This window comes from Geotrypetes seraphini, chromosome 4 (assembly GCF_902459505.1).
Source record: "Geotrypetes seraphini chromosome 4, aGeoSer1.1, whole genome shotgun sequence".
In the NCBI taxonomy this organism is placed as follows: domain Eukaryota; kingdom Metazoa; phylum Chordata; class Amphibia; order Gymnophiona; family Dermophiidae; genus Geotrypetes; species Geotrypetes seraphini.
Genome location: NC_047087.1, coordinates 211975344 through 211988277, shown reverse-complemented (window position 1 = coordinate 211988277; position 12934 = coordinate 211975344). Strand labels below are relative to the sequence as shown.

General features: G+C 47.7%; 2 protein-coding genes across 8 annotated transcripts in view; one reads left to right on the top strand and one right to left on the bottom strand.

Moving 5' to 3' along the window:
* PARG (poly(ADP-ribose) glycohydrolase) overlaps positions 1-4795 on the bottom strand; it is a 268960-nt gene extending 264165 nt beyond the window's left edge. For 2 of the 5 annotated variants that reach the window (XM_033942312.1, XM_033942314.1), the window contains exon 1: positions 4280-4698. In XM_033942312.1, the coding sequence (XP_033798203.1) occupies positions 4280-4385 (106 nt within the window). In that variant the 5' untranslated portion in view covers positions 4386-4698. Of the gene's footprint in view, positions 1-4279; positions 4707-4776 lie in introns of those variants that run through there. The other 3 variants (XM_033942315.1, XM_033942317.1, XM_033942316.1) reach the window with 3 other exon arrangements.
* Positions 4688-12934, top strand: part of TIMM23B (translocase of inner mitochondrial membrane 23 homolog B) — a 92136-nt gene continuing 83889 nt past the window's right edge. Inside the window, exons 1-2 of one of the 3 annotated variants that reach the window (XM_033942320.1) lie at positions 4688-4823; positions 9414-9472. In XM_033942320.1, the coding sequence (XP_033798211.1) occupies positions 4703-4823; positions 9414-9472 (180 nt within the window). In that variant the 5' untranslated portion in view covers positions 4688-4702. The other 2 variants (XM_033942322.1, XM_033942321.1) reach the window with 2 other exon arrangements.

The following is a 12934-nucleotide window of genomic DNA, read 5'->3' as shown; positions in this document are numbered from 1 at the left end:
GGTGACAATGCATAGAGTCATCTGCTTTGACCTCTTTGAAAAAAACCCAGAATAGGAATGATCATTAACATTTTCTCAGCGTATAGTATGCTTTGTGTTTTTTAATTTTATTGTTGGTAGATCATATTGACTTGGTCATTTTAAAGTAGCTCGCAAGCCCAAAAAGTTTGGGCACCCCTGAGCTAGAGCGTTGAAGCTGTGTATTTCTATTTTATCCCCCCTTTTACAAAACTGTGGAGCGTTTTTTAGCGCCAGCCGTGGTGGTAGCAGCTCTGATGCTCAGAATTCTATGAGCGTCGGAGCTGTTACCACCGTGGCTAAAATCCACACTACAGTTTTGTAAAAGGGGCGGAGTTAGTTTGTGATGACATATTCCATACTAGGCGAAGGTGTTTTCTGTGTTCTGTGTCTTCGAAAGACATGGTTTTCTGTTAGGATTGACGGTGTAGGATTGATCTGTGCTGGTCTGGCTTGTTTAGTTTTACAATGGGTGTATTGATGTACTGCTCACTGCAATATGTAAGATGCTGCCTTTTCCTAGGTACTCATGTGTGACGTATGGCTTGTTACTAAAAATCATGTTTTTCGTACAGATAGGGGGGGTGCCAAAAAATGATGGGCCCCGGGTGTTACATATGCTAGGTACGCCACTATATAAAGATACCAGAAAGCTAGCGAAGCAAAAACTTAAGTAAATTGTTATTCTTCTAAGTTTTGAGTATTTAACCCTCCCACAATCTCACGGGCACTCGTCCTCCGCGCCTGCTCATAAATTTGTGGAGTATGTAACTTGTCGCTCATGCATATTTTTTTTTTTTGCACACATCTCATCAATCCTTAGAGGGAACATTGGTCCAGACCAATCCCAATGTTTGTGTTTACACATACCTACTAACAGACAGAGACAAGAACCACCAAGATATGCAAAGTCATGCATTTGGGCTTCAAAAACCAGAGGGAGCAGTACAGTTTAGGGAGTGAAGAACTTTTGTGCACAAAGAGGAGTAGAACTTGGGTGTGACAGTATGTGATGATCTTGAGGTGGCCAACAGGTTGAAAAGGCAACTGTAAATGCTAGAAGAATGCTAGGGTGCACAGGAATATATATGGCCAGTAGGAAAAAAGGTGTTGATGCCCCGTGTAAGACTCTGGTGAGATCTCATTTAGAATATTGTGCACAATTCTGGAGACTGCACCTTCAAATAGATATAGACAGGATGGAGTCTGTCCAGAATCACTGGTTTACGTCTTGAAATTTTAGTAGCCGCGTCTAGAGGGTGTGTGCATCTTTGTACACTATACGGGTTTTTAACACACCCGTTAAAGGCTCATAAGGCTCCTGAGGCAGGCCGGTTAGGCCGAAACATGTGCATGTCGGGTCATTGAGTCGTTGGATGCATATACGAGACTTTGGATGAATAAAGGCATTTGTCAGATGAGTTGAAGGACACTTTTTTGTGTTCACCTTTCTGATTGGGTCAATTCCACTCTGGTTTTATACTTTGGAGGAAAGGCAACAAAAGGGGAGAACCAACAGAGTCTGCAGTCAGGAGTATGAAGACAAACCAAAATAAGAAAAACTGCAGGTGGGCATACAATGACGCAGGCAAAGTTTATTAATAAAATGTGGTTAAAAGCAAATGAACCAATGGATCCAGCACGGTCTGTGTTTCAGAAAACACACCTTCATCAGGGGTCCCAAATGAAAAGAGAATCAGTTAAAACCGCAAACAAGCTGTGCCACTTGACCCTTGATGAGTAACTTCAATATATACTTCAAATGTTGTCTCAGGGTTTTGCCTCAGCTTAGCTGAACAGTATGACATGCTTGTCATTTCAGGAAAGAGAGGCGTTAAAGAAAACCTTGGAAGCCTTTCAATGATTTTCATATCCTTCCAGTAAGAGATAGAACTGGGACTGCTGTCTGTCCCGTTGCAAGCAGGAAGGGTTAGGCTGTTACTGAGAGCTGGTGCTCCTCCATAACAAACCCTGATGAAGGCGTGTTTTCCGAAACACGGACCGTGTCGGGTCCATTGATTCATTTGCTTTTAACCGCATTTTATTAATAAACTTTGCCTGCATCATTGTATGCCCGTCTGCAGTTTTTCTTGTTTTGGTTTGTTTTTACTTTGGAGGAAAGGCAGGAGGGGGAGATATGATAGAGATGTTTAAATACCTACGTCACATAAATGCACATAAGGAGAGTCTCTTTCATTTTAAAAGAAGCTCTAGACTGAAAAGGTATAGGATGAAGTTAAGAGGTGATAGGTTCAGGAGTAATCTAAGGAAATACTTTTTTTACAGAAAGTGTGGTAGATGCATGGAATAGTTTCCCGGCAGTGGTGGTGGAGACAAGGACTGTGTCAGAATTCAAGAAAGCGTGGAACAGGCATGTGGGATCTTTTAGGGAGAGGAGGAAATAGTGGCTACTGTGAATGGGCAGACTGGGTGGGCCATTTGGCCGTTATCTGCCATCATGTTTCTATATAGAATATTTCCCCCCACTTATAGCTGTGCTCTGTGACTCTCTCTTTCTTCAAGTAGACCCTAAATTCTTGGTCTGTGCTCCCAGTCCTCCAATAGGTCTGGTTTTCAGGATACCCTTAATGAATATGCATGAGATAAATTTGTTGCCTATTAACTCTGTTGTATCCAAATCTTTCTCAGGCATATTCATTTGGGATATCCTGAAAACCTGTTGGCAGCCCACAAAAAGAAATGAAGACCATGTCCCTAAGTAAATATCAACGCTGCAAATTTCCTAGTTCTATAAAGACAATTTCAGATCAGCCCTGGATTTTTAACAGTTCTCTCAAATTGTAGGATGGAATCTGCAGCACAAATTTCAATGGGTAGACTCAGGGACTACAACTACCGCACACATTCCATTAAGACAGAAGTTCAGAGTCAGGACTGGTCAAGCACAATCTCTTCTGAATTTAGGCAACTTGGCAAGTCTACAGAGTACTAAGAAAAAAACAGTATAGTATGCTATGGTGGAAGGTTTAAGAGTTTCTACTCTACACAGTAAACAGTGGATTTTCAACAGCTCTGCTACAAACATCATGACGAAAGCAGGATTAATCTTTTGTTGGGCCCTAGGCAAAGATGCACACGCACTGTCTTGCAATAGAACAGCGGTGTCTAACATCACCCTTTGCCAGGTCCGGTTTTCAGTTCAGGATTTGATTTCTTCAATGAATATGCATGAGATCTGTATACAATGGAGATAGTGCATGAAGATTTCATGCATATTCATTTAGGAAATCCTGAAAACCCAATTGGGTTGTGGTTTTTGAGGAGCAAGGTTGGACACATCTGATATAAAGCTTTGGAGACAACGGGATAGAAAACGAATTAAATAAATGTATCGCTCTGGTCCTCCGTCTGTCCATCCTTGCTTCATCCTGGGACTGAAGACCCTGTGCCATATAGTTCACCCTCCCTTTGACATATTGATACATTTTACAACTCCCACAAAGGTTTCCCACTCACCCATTCATTCAGACAGAACAGGAAGAGGTAGGGTTACCAGATTTTCCTGAACAAAAATCCAGACCCATGGCCATACCCACAGGCCCACCCAGCTCAGCCTGTGTCATGCCCCGTTCCACCCCTCAACCCCATGTGCGGACATGATGCATTGATGTCACACGCACGTGATGTCACCACTTTGCATCTGGGCATACCCCTTCCTGATGTGATTTTGACAGGAAGCTTTTCAAAACCTGGACAAAGGAGGACATGACTGCGGAAATCCAAACGTCTGGTAACCCTAGGACAGGGATCTCAAAGTCCCTCCTTGAGGGCCGCAATCCAATCGGGTTTTCAGGATTTCCCCAATGAATATGCATTGAAAGCAGCGCATGCACATAGATCTCATGCATATTCATTGGGGGAAATCCTGAAAACCCGACTGGATTGGGGCCCTCAAAGAGGGACTTTGAGACCCCTGCCCTAGGAAGAGGAAACAGCTGATCGGAAGCTGTTCAAAGCCCCTTCCTATGTGGGGAGGACAATACACAAGGGCTAGAATAAACAGACCTCTCAAGGCAGTAGCTCTGGTCTTGCTTCACCAGCGCTTCTTTTTGCAGCCAAAGGAAAAAAAAACTTCACACCTGAGAAGACCCCTCCTAAACCCTTTAACCCTAGGCACATGCCTCGCTTGCCTATATCTTAATCTTTTTCCGATTGTGCCTTTCTTTCCCGGAGAACCTCTCACCCACAGCGCGTTTCCTAGGCCTAAAGCTGTGACTACGCGTTGCTGACTGAGACTAACCTTTGCTACTAGTGCGTGGAGCCGGTGGCGTTGACCCTTCCCTGGGCACAGAGGACCCCAGGCGCATTCTCTTACTGACCGGCTCCCCACCAGAGCCACGGCTCATGCTGGGCAATTAAGCGACGGGACATGGGATTGAAGCTATTCGTCGCCTTCAGAGAGCCGGTGTCACCTCAGGGAGGTAACCAGTATCCTAGTTTACAGACTTTTCCAAAACGCGGGTCCTATCGGCTGACAGCAACGTTACTGACCAATCAGCACAAAATTCGGGGGTGGAGTTCACGATAAAAGAAATCTCGTTAACTGGAGACGAAAGTTAAGTGCTTGCCAATCACATCGGGAGGAAGAAGGGGCGTCCAATCCTAACTCCCGTCTGACATTATAAACATTAACAACAAGGTACTTGGTTGGCAGCCATCTTGGATGTGGACGAGTACTTGGAAGCCTGTTGATTCTGAGCCATCAGTATCTGTACTATATAAGGAAATAGGTCTCACCTTACAAATGTTTCCTAGCAGATTAACTCGGCAACGGCCACATAGCAGTGAGTCGGGAAATAAGCACGATTTTCAAGTTTTATATCTTAAGTCCTACGTTCTGCTAACAATATTGACAAATTTGGGTCAACAAGCCTCAGATGAACATAATGTAATAAATAGAATGAAAACGAACAAAAAAATAGACCAATTATTATTTCTTTATCAAGGGAAAGCCTGCCCAGTTCAAAAATGGCTGCCAAGTGCTTTATGCATGACCTTTACCTTGGGTTATCGCGCTATTTCAACATAGGGCGCGTAATGTAGCTTCCTTCTGGTGTCGTCATACGCTGGTTGAGTGCATGCGCAGAAGAAGAAAGAATGCTAAGGATTTGAGGTCAGCGAGAAGGAAGTGCTCTCTCTCTCTCTTTGAATCGATCTCTCGGCGCCGGAAGAAGCGGTTTGCTGCGGGCTCCAGGAGTCGTAGAGGTCGCCGGTTGTCGGGCTCTGCGCCGAGGAGACGACATGGATAATAGCAGTAACTCGGGGAGAGGGTCCCTGGGCGGTTTCTTTGGTGGAGGTGCCCCTGTGTACTCGCACGCGGACTTAGCTGGAGTGCCATGTGAGTGCGGACGCCAGTGGTACTTGGGCTGTGTTAGGACTTTGACTCGTTTTAGGTGTTATAGTGTGGCAAACCGAGAGTACATAGCTCTGTGTGATATAAACCAAGCGATTCTTCCAATAGATTTAGTGAATTTGTGAAGGTTACTAGCTAATGGGTGGCCACGGAGCTAAAGTTTATTATTATTCGTTTCATTTTTATTTAATGTACCTTAAGTATCAGTACATCTAAACCAGTAGTCTCAAACCCTTTGCAGGGCCACATTTTGGATTTGTAGGTACTTGGAGGGCATTGGAAAAAAATAGTTAATGTCTTATTAAAGAAATGATAATTCTGCATGAGGTAAAATTCTTTATAGTTTATAAATCTTTCCTTTTGGCTAAGTCTTAATAATAATACAGTAGAACCTTGGTTTACGAGCATAATTCGTTCCAGAAGCATGCTCGTAAACCAAAGTACTCGTATATCAAAGCGAGTTTCCCCATAGGAACTAAGGGAAACTCGCTTGATTCGTTCCCCCATCCCCCGAGGCCAGCGGCGCTGCTCTACCCCCTCTAGAACAGGCATTGCTCCCCCGCTCATGAAGGCCCCGGCGTGATCCACCATCCCCCCTGCTCGCTTCGCACCCCCCTGCGCCGTGGTCCGGCATCCCCCAGGCAACCACCCGATCACATTCCTTGCCCCCATTTGGCACCAGCACCAATGCACAGGACGTGCCGGTGCTTGAAGATCCGCCTTCTTCTTTTTGCTGGGCCTTGAGCATCTGCACATGCTCAAGGCCTTCAGGTTCCCGTTCCCTCCGAGATTTCTATTGATATAAATTTTTTTCCAGAGTTTATTTCTGCCTCAAACCCCCTCAATTTGATTAAAAATCATTTGGGGTGGATTTCTCAGCCCCTAATTTGTCAAATGTGTTCGTTGATTGCGCCAGATTGACATCAGATCAGCAACCATGTATTGTTTGCTATAGCGCGCTGAGGGGAGGGGGGCGGGAGCTTTAGGCTTTGCTTCCTCCAGGACTGGGGAGATGGCCTTGATTTCAGGAAAAAAATCTCACCCCTAGGCTGTTCTGGAGTCTGACACCAAATGCCTGCGTTTCGAGTCTAGGGACTCTTTGGCATGGTTAGGGTGCCTCAGCAGGGCTCTATAGTGGACAAGGGGTGTCACTTTTCACTGGACTCTATTTGACTCCTTAAGAAAGTAAATTCCTTAGACACAGCCCATTTGATGCAGCCGACGGGCCCGTTGGTTTCTTAGCTGGTTGCACCAGTCGAAGAGATCCCTGTTCAGGAGCCCTCTCATCTGGCTATATCAGAGTTCAATTGTGTTTGTTGCCATATGCATATTATGCCTCTTTTGTCTCCTGACACTGCTTCTATTTTGGATCCGGCTGATATCCTTGCTGGGACTAGTCAACATGGTCACACTGAAAGTCTGGATTTGGGTGAGGATCCCTCCGTCCACATACTTTTTAAACATGGCTCTGTCCACTATTTTATTGCTCCTAAAAAGCCCTAATGTTGCCAGAAGTCAGGCAGAGCCTCCTAATATCAAGGGCCAACTTTCTCAGTTTTACAAGGAGTGGACACACATATCCTTGGATCAGTGGGTGCTGGACATCGTTCAGGAGGGGCACAAGATAGATTTCTTTTGCCTCCCTCTGGATTTGTTTCTGGACTCGCTGGCAAGTCAACTGGAGAAGGAGTCAAAGTCCATGCTACCCTGCAGCGTCTCCTGGACATCTGAGCAATAGAACCCATTCCAGAACACAAATTGGGCTTAGGCAGATACTCCTTATACTTCATCGTGCCAAAGAAAGGCTTAGAGGACTGGATGCCCATTCTTTATCTCAAGTCAGTCAATCGCTTCCTGCAGATTCCTCATTTCCAAATGAAAGCTGTGCACACAGTCATTACTGCTGTCTCTCCTGGGGAGTTTCTAGCATCCTTGACGCTCACTAAGGCTAACCTCTGTATTCCAAACTTTCCGGAGCATCGCAGGTTTCTGTGTTTCCATGTTCTGCAACATTTAATTCCCTTTGGGCTTGCGACAGCTCCCCGCACTTTCACCAAGGTGATGGTAATCGTAGTGGCGTTTCTCTGCAGACAGGGTGTCTAGATCCATCCTTACTTGGACGACTGGTTGATCTGGGCTTCGTCTCAACTGGAGTGCAAACATGCAGTGGAGATAGTGGTATGTCTGTTACAGGGCTTGGGTTGGATTGTCAACTTCAAGAAGAGCCAGTTAACACCGTAGCAGACCTTGGCATATCTGGGCCTTCTCTTCGACACCCGGCAGAGTGGTGTGTTTCTTTTCGAGCTACGCAGACACAATCTGCAGCAGCAGATCAGAGATTTCTTGGATCTTCCAGCTCCCGCAGCCTGGTATCTGCAGGTGCTGGGGTCCATGTCAGCCTCCTTGGAGGCACTCCCCTGGGCTAGAGCGTACATGCCCCTCTACAGGAGTCTGTCCTCTCTCAGTGGTCTCCGCACTAGCATTCTCTTTAGATGCCGCTCTCCTGGATGGAACCAGCTTTCAGCAATCTATGCTGCTGGATTTAGGGGGAGTCTCTCCTCCAGGTCAGTCTTCTTTGGAACTCAAATTGGATCACTCTTATGACGGATGCCAGCCTGTCGGATTGGGGTGCTCTCTGCGGGGACTGCTCCATTCAGGGGCAGTGGATTCCATATCTGAAGCTTCAAGCGATTCAGTGGGTGTTAACTTGCTTTCCTTAGCGTCAGCAGCAGATGAATCCAGAGACTAGTGGGATAGCATACATCTACTAGCAGGTAGAGATAGAGAACTGACTCGCAGGCGTATGGATGGAGTCTCTTCTGGCCAGTTAGTATGCTCTATCTCCAGCAGGTTGGATGGCTGCTATTCCTGTGGTTCCGGGTTATCTGATGGCTCCTGTTCGGAAAGGCTGATTCTCTTGTTGCTCATGCTTCAGTTGAGTTCAGGGGTGTCGGCAGATTACAGTTCCGACTGGGGGCAACACCTGGACCCTCCCAGGTCCTTTCCCCACCCTCACCACCCATGGAGTACAGGATTTCCTTGGTCCAGAGGGCTTCTTTCCCATAAGAAGAAAAAAACCAGCCATCAGGCCCGGACCAGGTTTGCCGGCACAACGTTTGTGCTGTAGTGCTGGATTTGGCCTTTCGGGAGCAGGAGGTACTTGAGTAGCGCTGCCTTGGTGTATGGGGGAGAAAGCCAAGAGAGACATGGCAGCAGAAGCAGTAAAACGCTGCTCGCGGTGCGGGAAGCGCCGCTGTCCCTTGTTGGAAGGTGTTCTGACAGTTTTACCAGCAGATGTGACGGCTCGCTCTGATGCTGCTTTAGGAACCTCTGTATTACAGGCAGGGGCTTCTGTCTCTCCCTAGTTGCTAGTGTTAAGATTTCTGCAACTCCAGGTTGTGGGAAGGGATTGAACACCTAGTGTACGGGAAGGGATTGAACACCTAGTGTACTGAATCCTCCAGGGACTTAACAGAAAGATTATCAAGGTGGTGAAAACCTAATCTTCCAATGAGTCATCACCCAGCCTCAGTTTTTCTCTCCCCATCCCATTGCCTCCCCATTCATTCAGCTTTATGAAAATCTTCATATTGAAATTTTAGATGCTATGGTAATCTAGTATCCGGATTTGTCAAGCATATCTTGTTCTCTGTTTTGTTTCTTATTCTTTACACTGCAGCACTGTCTGGTCCCATCCCATTAGAATGGTAGCCACAGTTTTCAGAGATCAAAGCCAGGAAGCTTTGGCGATAAAATAATCCTGACATGATTTTCCAGGGAGTGGAGTGCAATAATTTAGATGTTCTTGGAGAAAAAAAGCAGTATGCATATTATCTGTTGACATGGCTAATAAAGTTATGCATTAAAGAAAACTGTTGAGAATAATTATATATTAGAGAGGTTCTCCAAATCAATAGTGGTAGCTAATAAAACCCAGAATTGGTCATTACTATATATATTAAGTAATATAATATAATATGCTTTATTTATGATCTTGTCTTTTTTTGTTTTGTTTTTTTAGTGACCGGTATGAGTCCTTTGTCACCATATCTAAATGTGGACCCTAAGTACTTAGTACAGGTAAGAAACATTTTTTAGTTATTCTATGTTCTGCTACAGTGGAATGCACAAAACTCCTTCCATTTTCTGAAGTACTGCCTGCACAGTTTTAACATATCCCCTTTGATTTAATGCAGTGTTTCCCAGCCCTACTAGAGTGGTATGCCTAACCAGTTTGGTCTTCAGGATTGACATAGTATTAGGGTTTGTTTGTTTTTAACTGGAGACCAATGTTCCCTCTAATTTTTCATAGGCTGTGTACGCAAAAAATTTCATCTGTACGCATTTTAAAGAAGAACTAAATTTGTGTGCGCTATAAAAATGATTGCCAGAGGGCCTGGAGTTCAGTTATGGGCATTTATGGGCAGGTCTTTGAGTTTAGTCTGAATTAACAAAAACAAAATGTAATTTTAGTTACACTTTATGTAACATAAAGTCTCATTTCAATAAACATAAATTATCCCAGGACAAGCAGGCATGATATTCTCACATGTGGGTGACGTCATCTACGGAGCCCCGATGCGGACAGCTTTTTCAAGCAAACTTGATTGAAGATTTAAGTTTGCTCTGCTGCTCCACGCATGCGTGCCTTCCTGCTCCACTAGAGGGCGCATCCTCTCCTCGTGGTCTCCAGTTCAAATTTTTCCGCTGAGCCTAGAAGTCGTTTTTTTCCAGGCTCTGCCCCAACTGCCTTCTAGCACTGCGATTTTTTCTTGTTTTTTCAAAGTCGCTGTGCGCATTTTTTTCCTGTTCAATTATTGTTCCTGCTTCGTTTTTGACGACCTGGAGGCTACCGGGCCGCCGCGACCACGTGGCTACTTGAGCCGCGGCCAGTTTCATTTTCTATGTCCCGGCCTCTGACCGGCTTTAAAAAGTGCACCCGGTGCGAGCGGCTTCTTTCCATCACAGACCCGCATTGCCGGTGCATCCTCTGCCTGGGGGCCGCCCATCCAACCGACTCCTGCCCCCAGTGCGCTACTTTTCAGAACCGGGGGCTCTCCGTCGAAGAAAAGCCCGCATGGCGGACCTTTTCACCGCCGACCAACCCACTACCTCGGCCTCGAGGTCGGCCCCGGCCTTGACCTCGATACCTTGGCACCACCTCGAGACTCGACCCCGAAGCCCTCGGGACAGCAAAAAGCCTCGGCTCCGGGTAAGTCTCCTCTTCCTTCTTCAGGTTCCGCACCGGCGAAGAAGCCAGCCTCGGGGACACCGGAGACGCATGGTGGAAGTCCCATGCTTTCAGCCCCGGCGAAGCCTTCCAAGCCTTCGGGCCGTGCCTCCACCACACGGGAATACTCTGATACGAGGTCGCCCCCGGTGGAGTGCACCGAGGTATCGGACATGCCTTCGATGCTGTCCATGCCCGTTTTCCAGGACCTGCTCCGGGCGATGATCTCGTCGGAGCTGTCCGCTGCGCTGGCCCACCTACAACCAGCCCCGACCTCAACCCCCCGTGCGCCAGACCAGCCTGAGCCTCGCGTCGAGCTCCCTCGGGGCAAAGTGCGCCAGCTTCGCCGCATCCCATCCTCCTCGGATTCCTCGCCGAGGCGCCCGAGACGCTCTCCCTCCACGTACCGCCGCGGGGCAAAGCGTCGCGCTAAAACGACCAAAACCTCAAACCGCCGTACCTCTAAGAAGGCCCGGAGTTCTCCCATACTACAAGGCCGTTCACCGACGCCTCGTGCAGGACCGCTGAAGGTGACTGAGTTATCACTCTCCAACCCTCACATCCTTCTAACTCCCCCTCGGACCGGGGCTCCAAACTGAGGTTCCAGGCATTCGCCGAGGGAGTCCGGGTCGAGGTCACCGATTCGACATCGATCGGTACCCCGTACCCCGGCATCGTCTCCGAGGGGCTCCTCGAGACCACGTAGGTCCTCAACCCCGGAACACTGCCACAGTGTTTCCCCGGTCTCGGAGCACGGGTCGGAGCATGAACCTCGATACTCGAGGGAAGCCTCCCCGTCCTCCTCCGCCCGACGGAGGTCTCGTTCACCGTCCCCACGCGGGGCCCCGGGAACGTCCCGCCCCTCCTTCACTCGCTTTGTCCAGGACATGGGCCACGCTCTGGACTTAGACCTCCAGTCTGACTCAAGATACTCTAAAGAGTACCTGGCGGAGCAGGATTTGCCGTCACCGCCCAGAGAGTCCCTTCGCTTACCGCCCAATCCGGTACTCCAAAAGGCTTTCTTCAGGAATAGAAACATAGAAACATAGAAAGATGACGGCAGATAAGGGCCATAGCCCATCAAGTCTGCCCACACTATTTACCCACCCTCTTAAATCTACTGACCCCCTAAAGAATAATTGTAATTATACTGTCACTCTACTGACCCGCTCATTCAGTCCTAGTGACCCTATCCCTTGTAATTATACTGTCACTCTACTGACCCGCTCATTCAGTCCTAGTGACCCTATCCCTTGGCATGACCTCGTAGGGATCCCACATAGGTATCCCATTTGTTCTTGAAGTCTGAGATGCTGCGTGCCTCGACCACCTGCACTGGGAGCTCGTTCCAATGCTCAATCACTCTCTCCGTGAAGAAGTATTTCCTGGTGTCTCCACGAAACTTCCCTCCCCTGAGCTTGAGCGGATGTCCTCTTGTGGTCGAGGGTCCCCTGAGAAGAAAGATATCATCTTCCACCTCTACCCGTCCCGTGATGTACTTAAATGTCTCAATCATGTCTCCCCTCTCCCTACGCTCCTCGAGAGTGTAGAGCTGCAATTTGCTCAGTCTTTCTTCGTACGGGAGACCCTTTAGCCCCGAGACCATCCTGGTGGCCATCCGCTGAACCGATTCAACTCTGAGCACATCCTTACGGTAATGTGGCCTCCAGAATTGAACACAGTATTCCAGATGTGGTCTCACCATGGCTCTGTACAGTGGCATCATGACTTCAGGTTTCCTGTTGACGAAGCTTCTCTTGATACAGCCTATCATTTGCCGTGCTTTAGATGAAGCCTTCTCCACTTGAGTGGCTGTTTTCATGTCAGCACTGATGATTACTCCTAAGTCTCGTTCTGCCGTAGTCCTTGCTAAAGTTTCTCCATCTGGAGACCTGGAGACCCCCTATATGGTAACAGCTGTCCCCTCCAAAATGGAGTCCAAGTACCGTACAGTACCATACCCGGGGTTTGAGCAACCGCAGCTCTCCCACCAGTCGCTGTTGGTAGAATCTTCCCTGAAAAAGGCTCACCCCTCCCGGGTCTCAGTGGCGGTCCCCCCAGGTCGAGAGGGTCGGACCCTTGACAAGTTCGTCAGGAGACTGAATCGGAACTCTATGATGGCCTTTAGGGTGCAAAGTTACACTTTCACCTTCACGTCCTACCTGAAACATCTCATTGGACTGATGGGAGCCTTTGCGACCGACCTGCCGGCCTCCCGCCAAGGAGCCTTTGGCCTGCTCCTGGAGGTTTTCTCCAACCTACGCCTCCATTTGTTCCATGCGGCCTATGATGGCTTCGAACTTTCCTCCAGA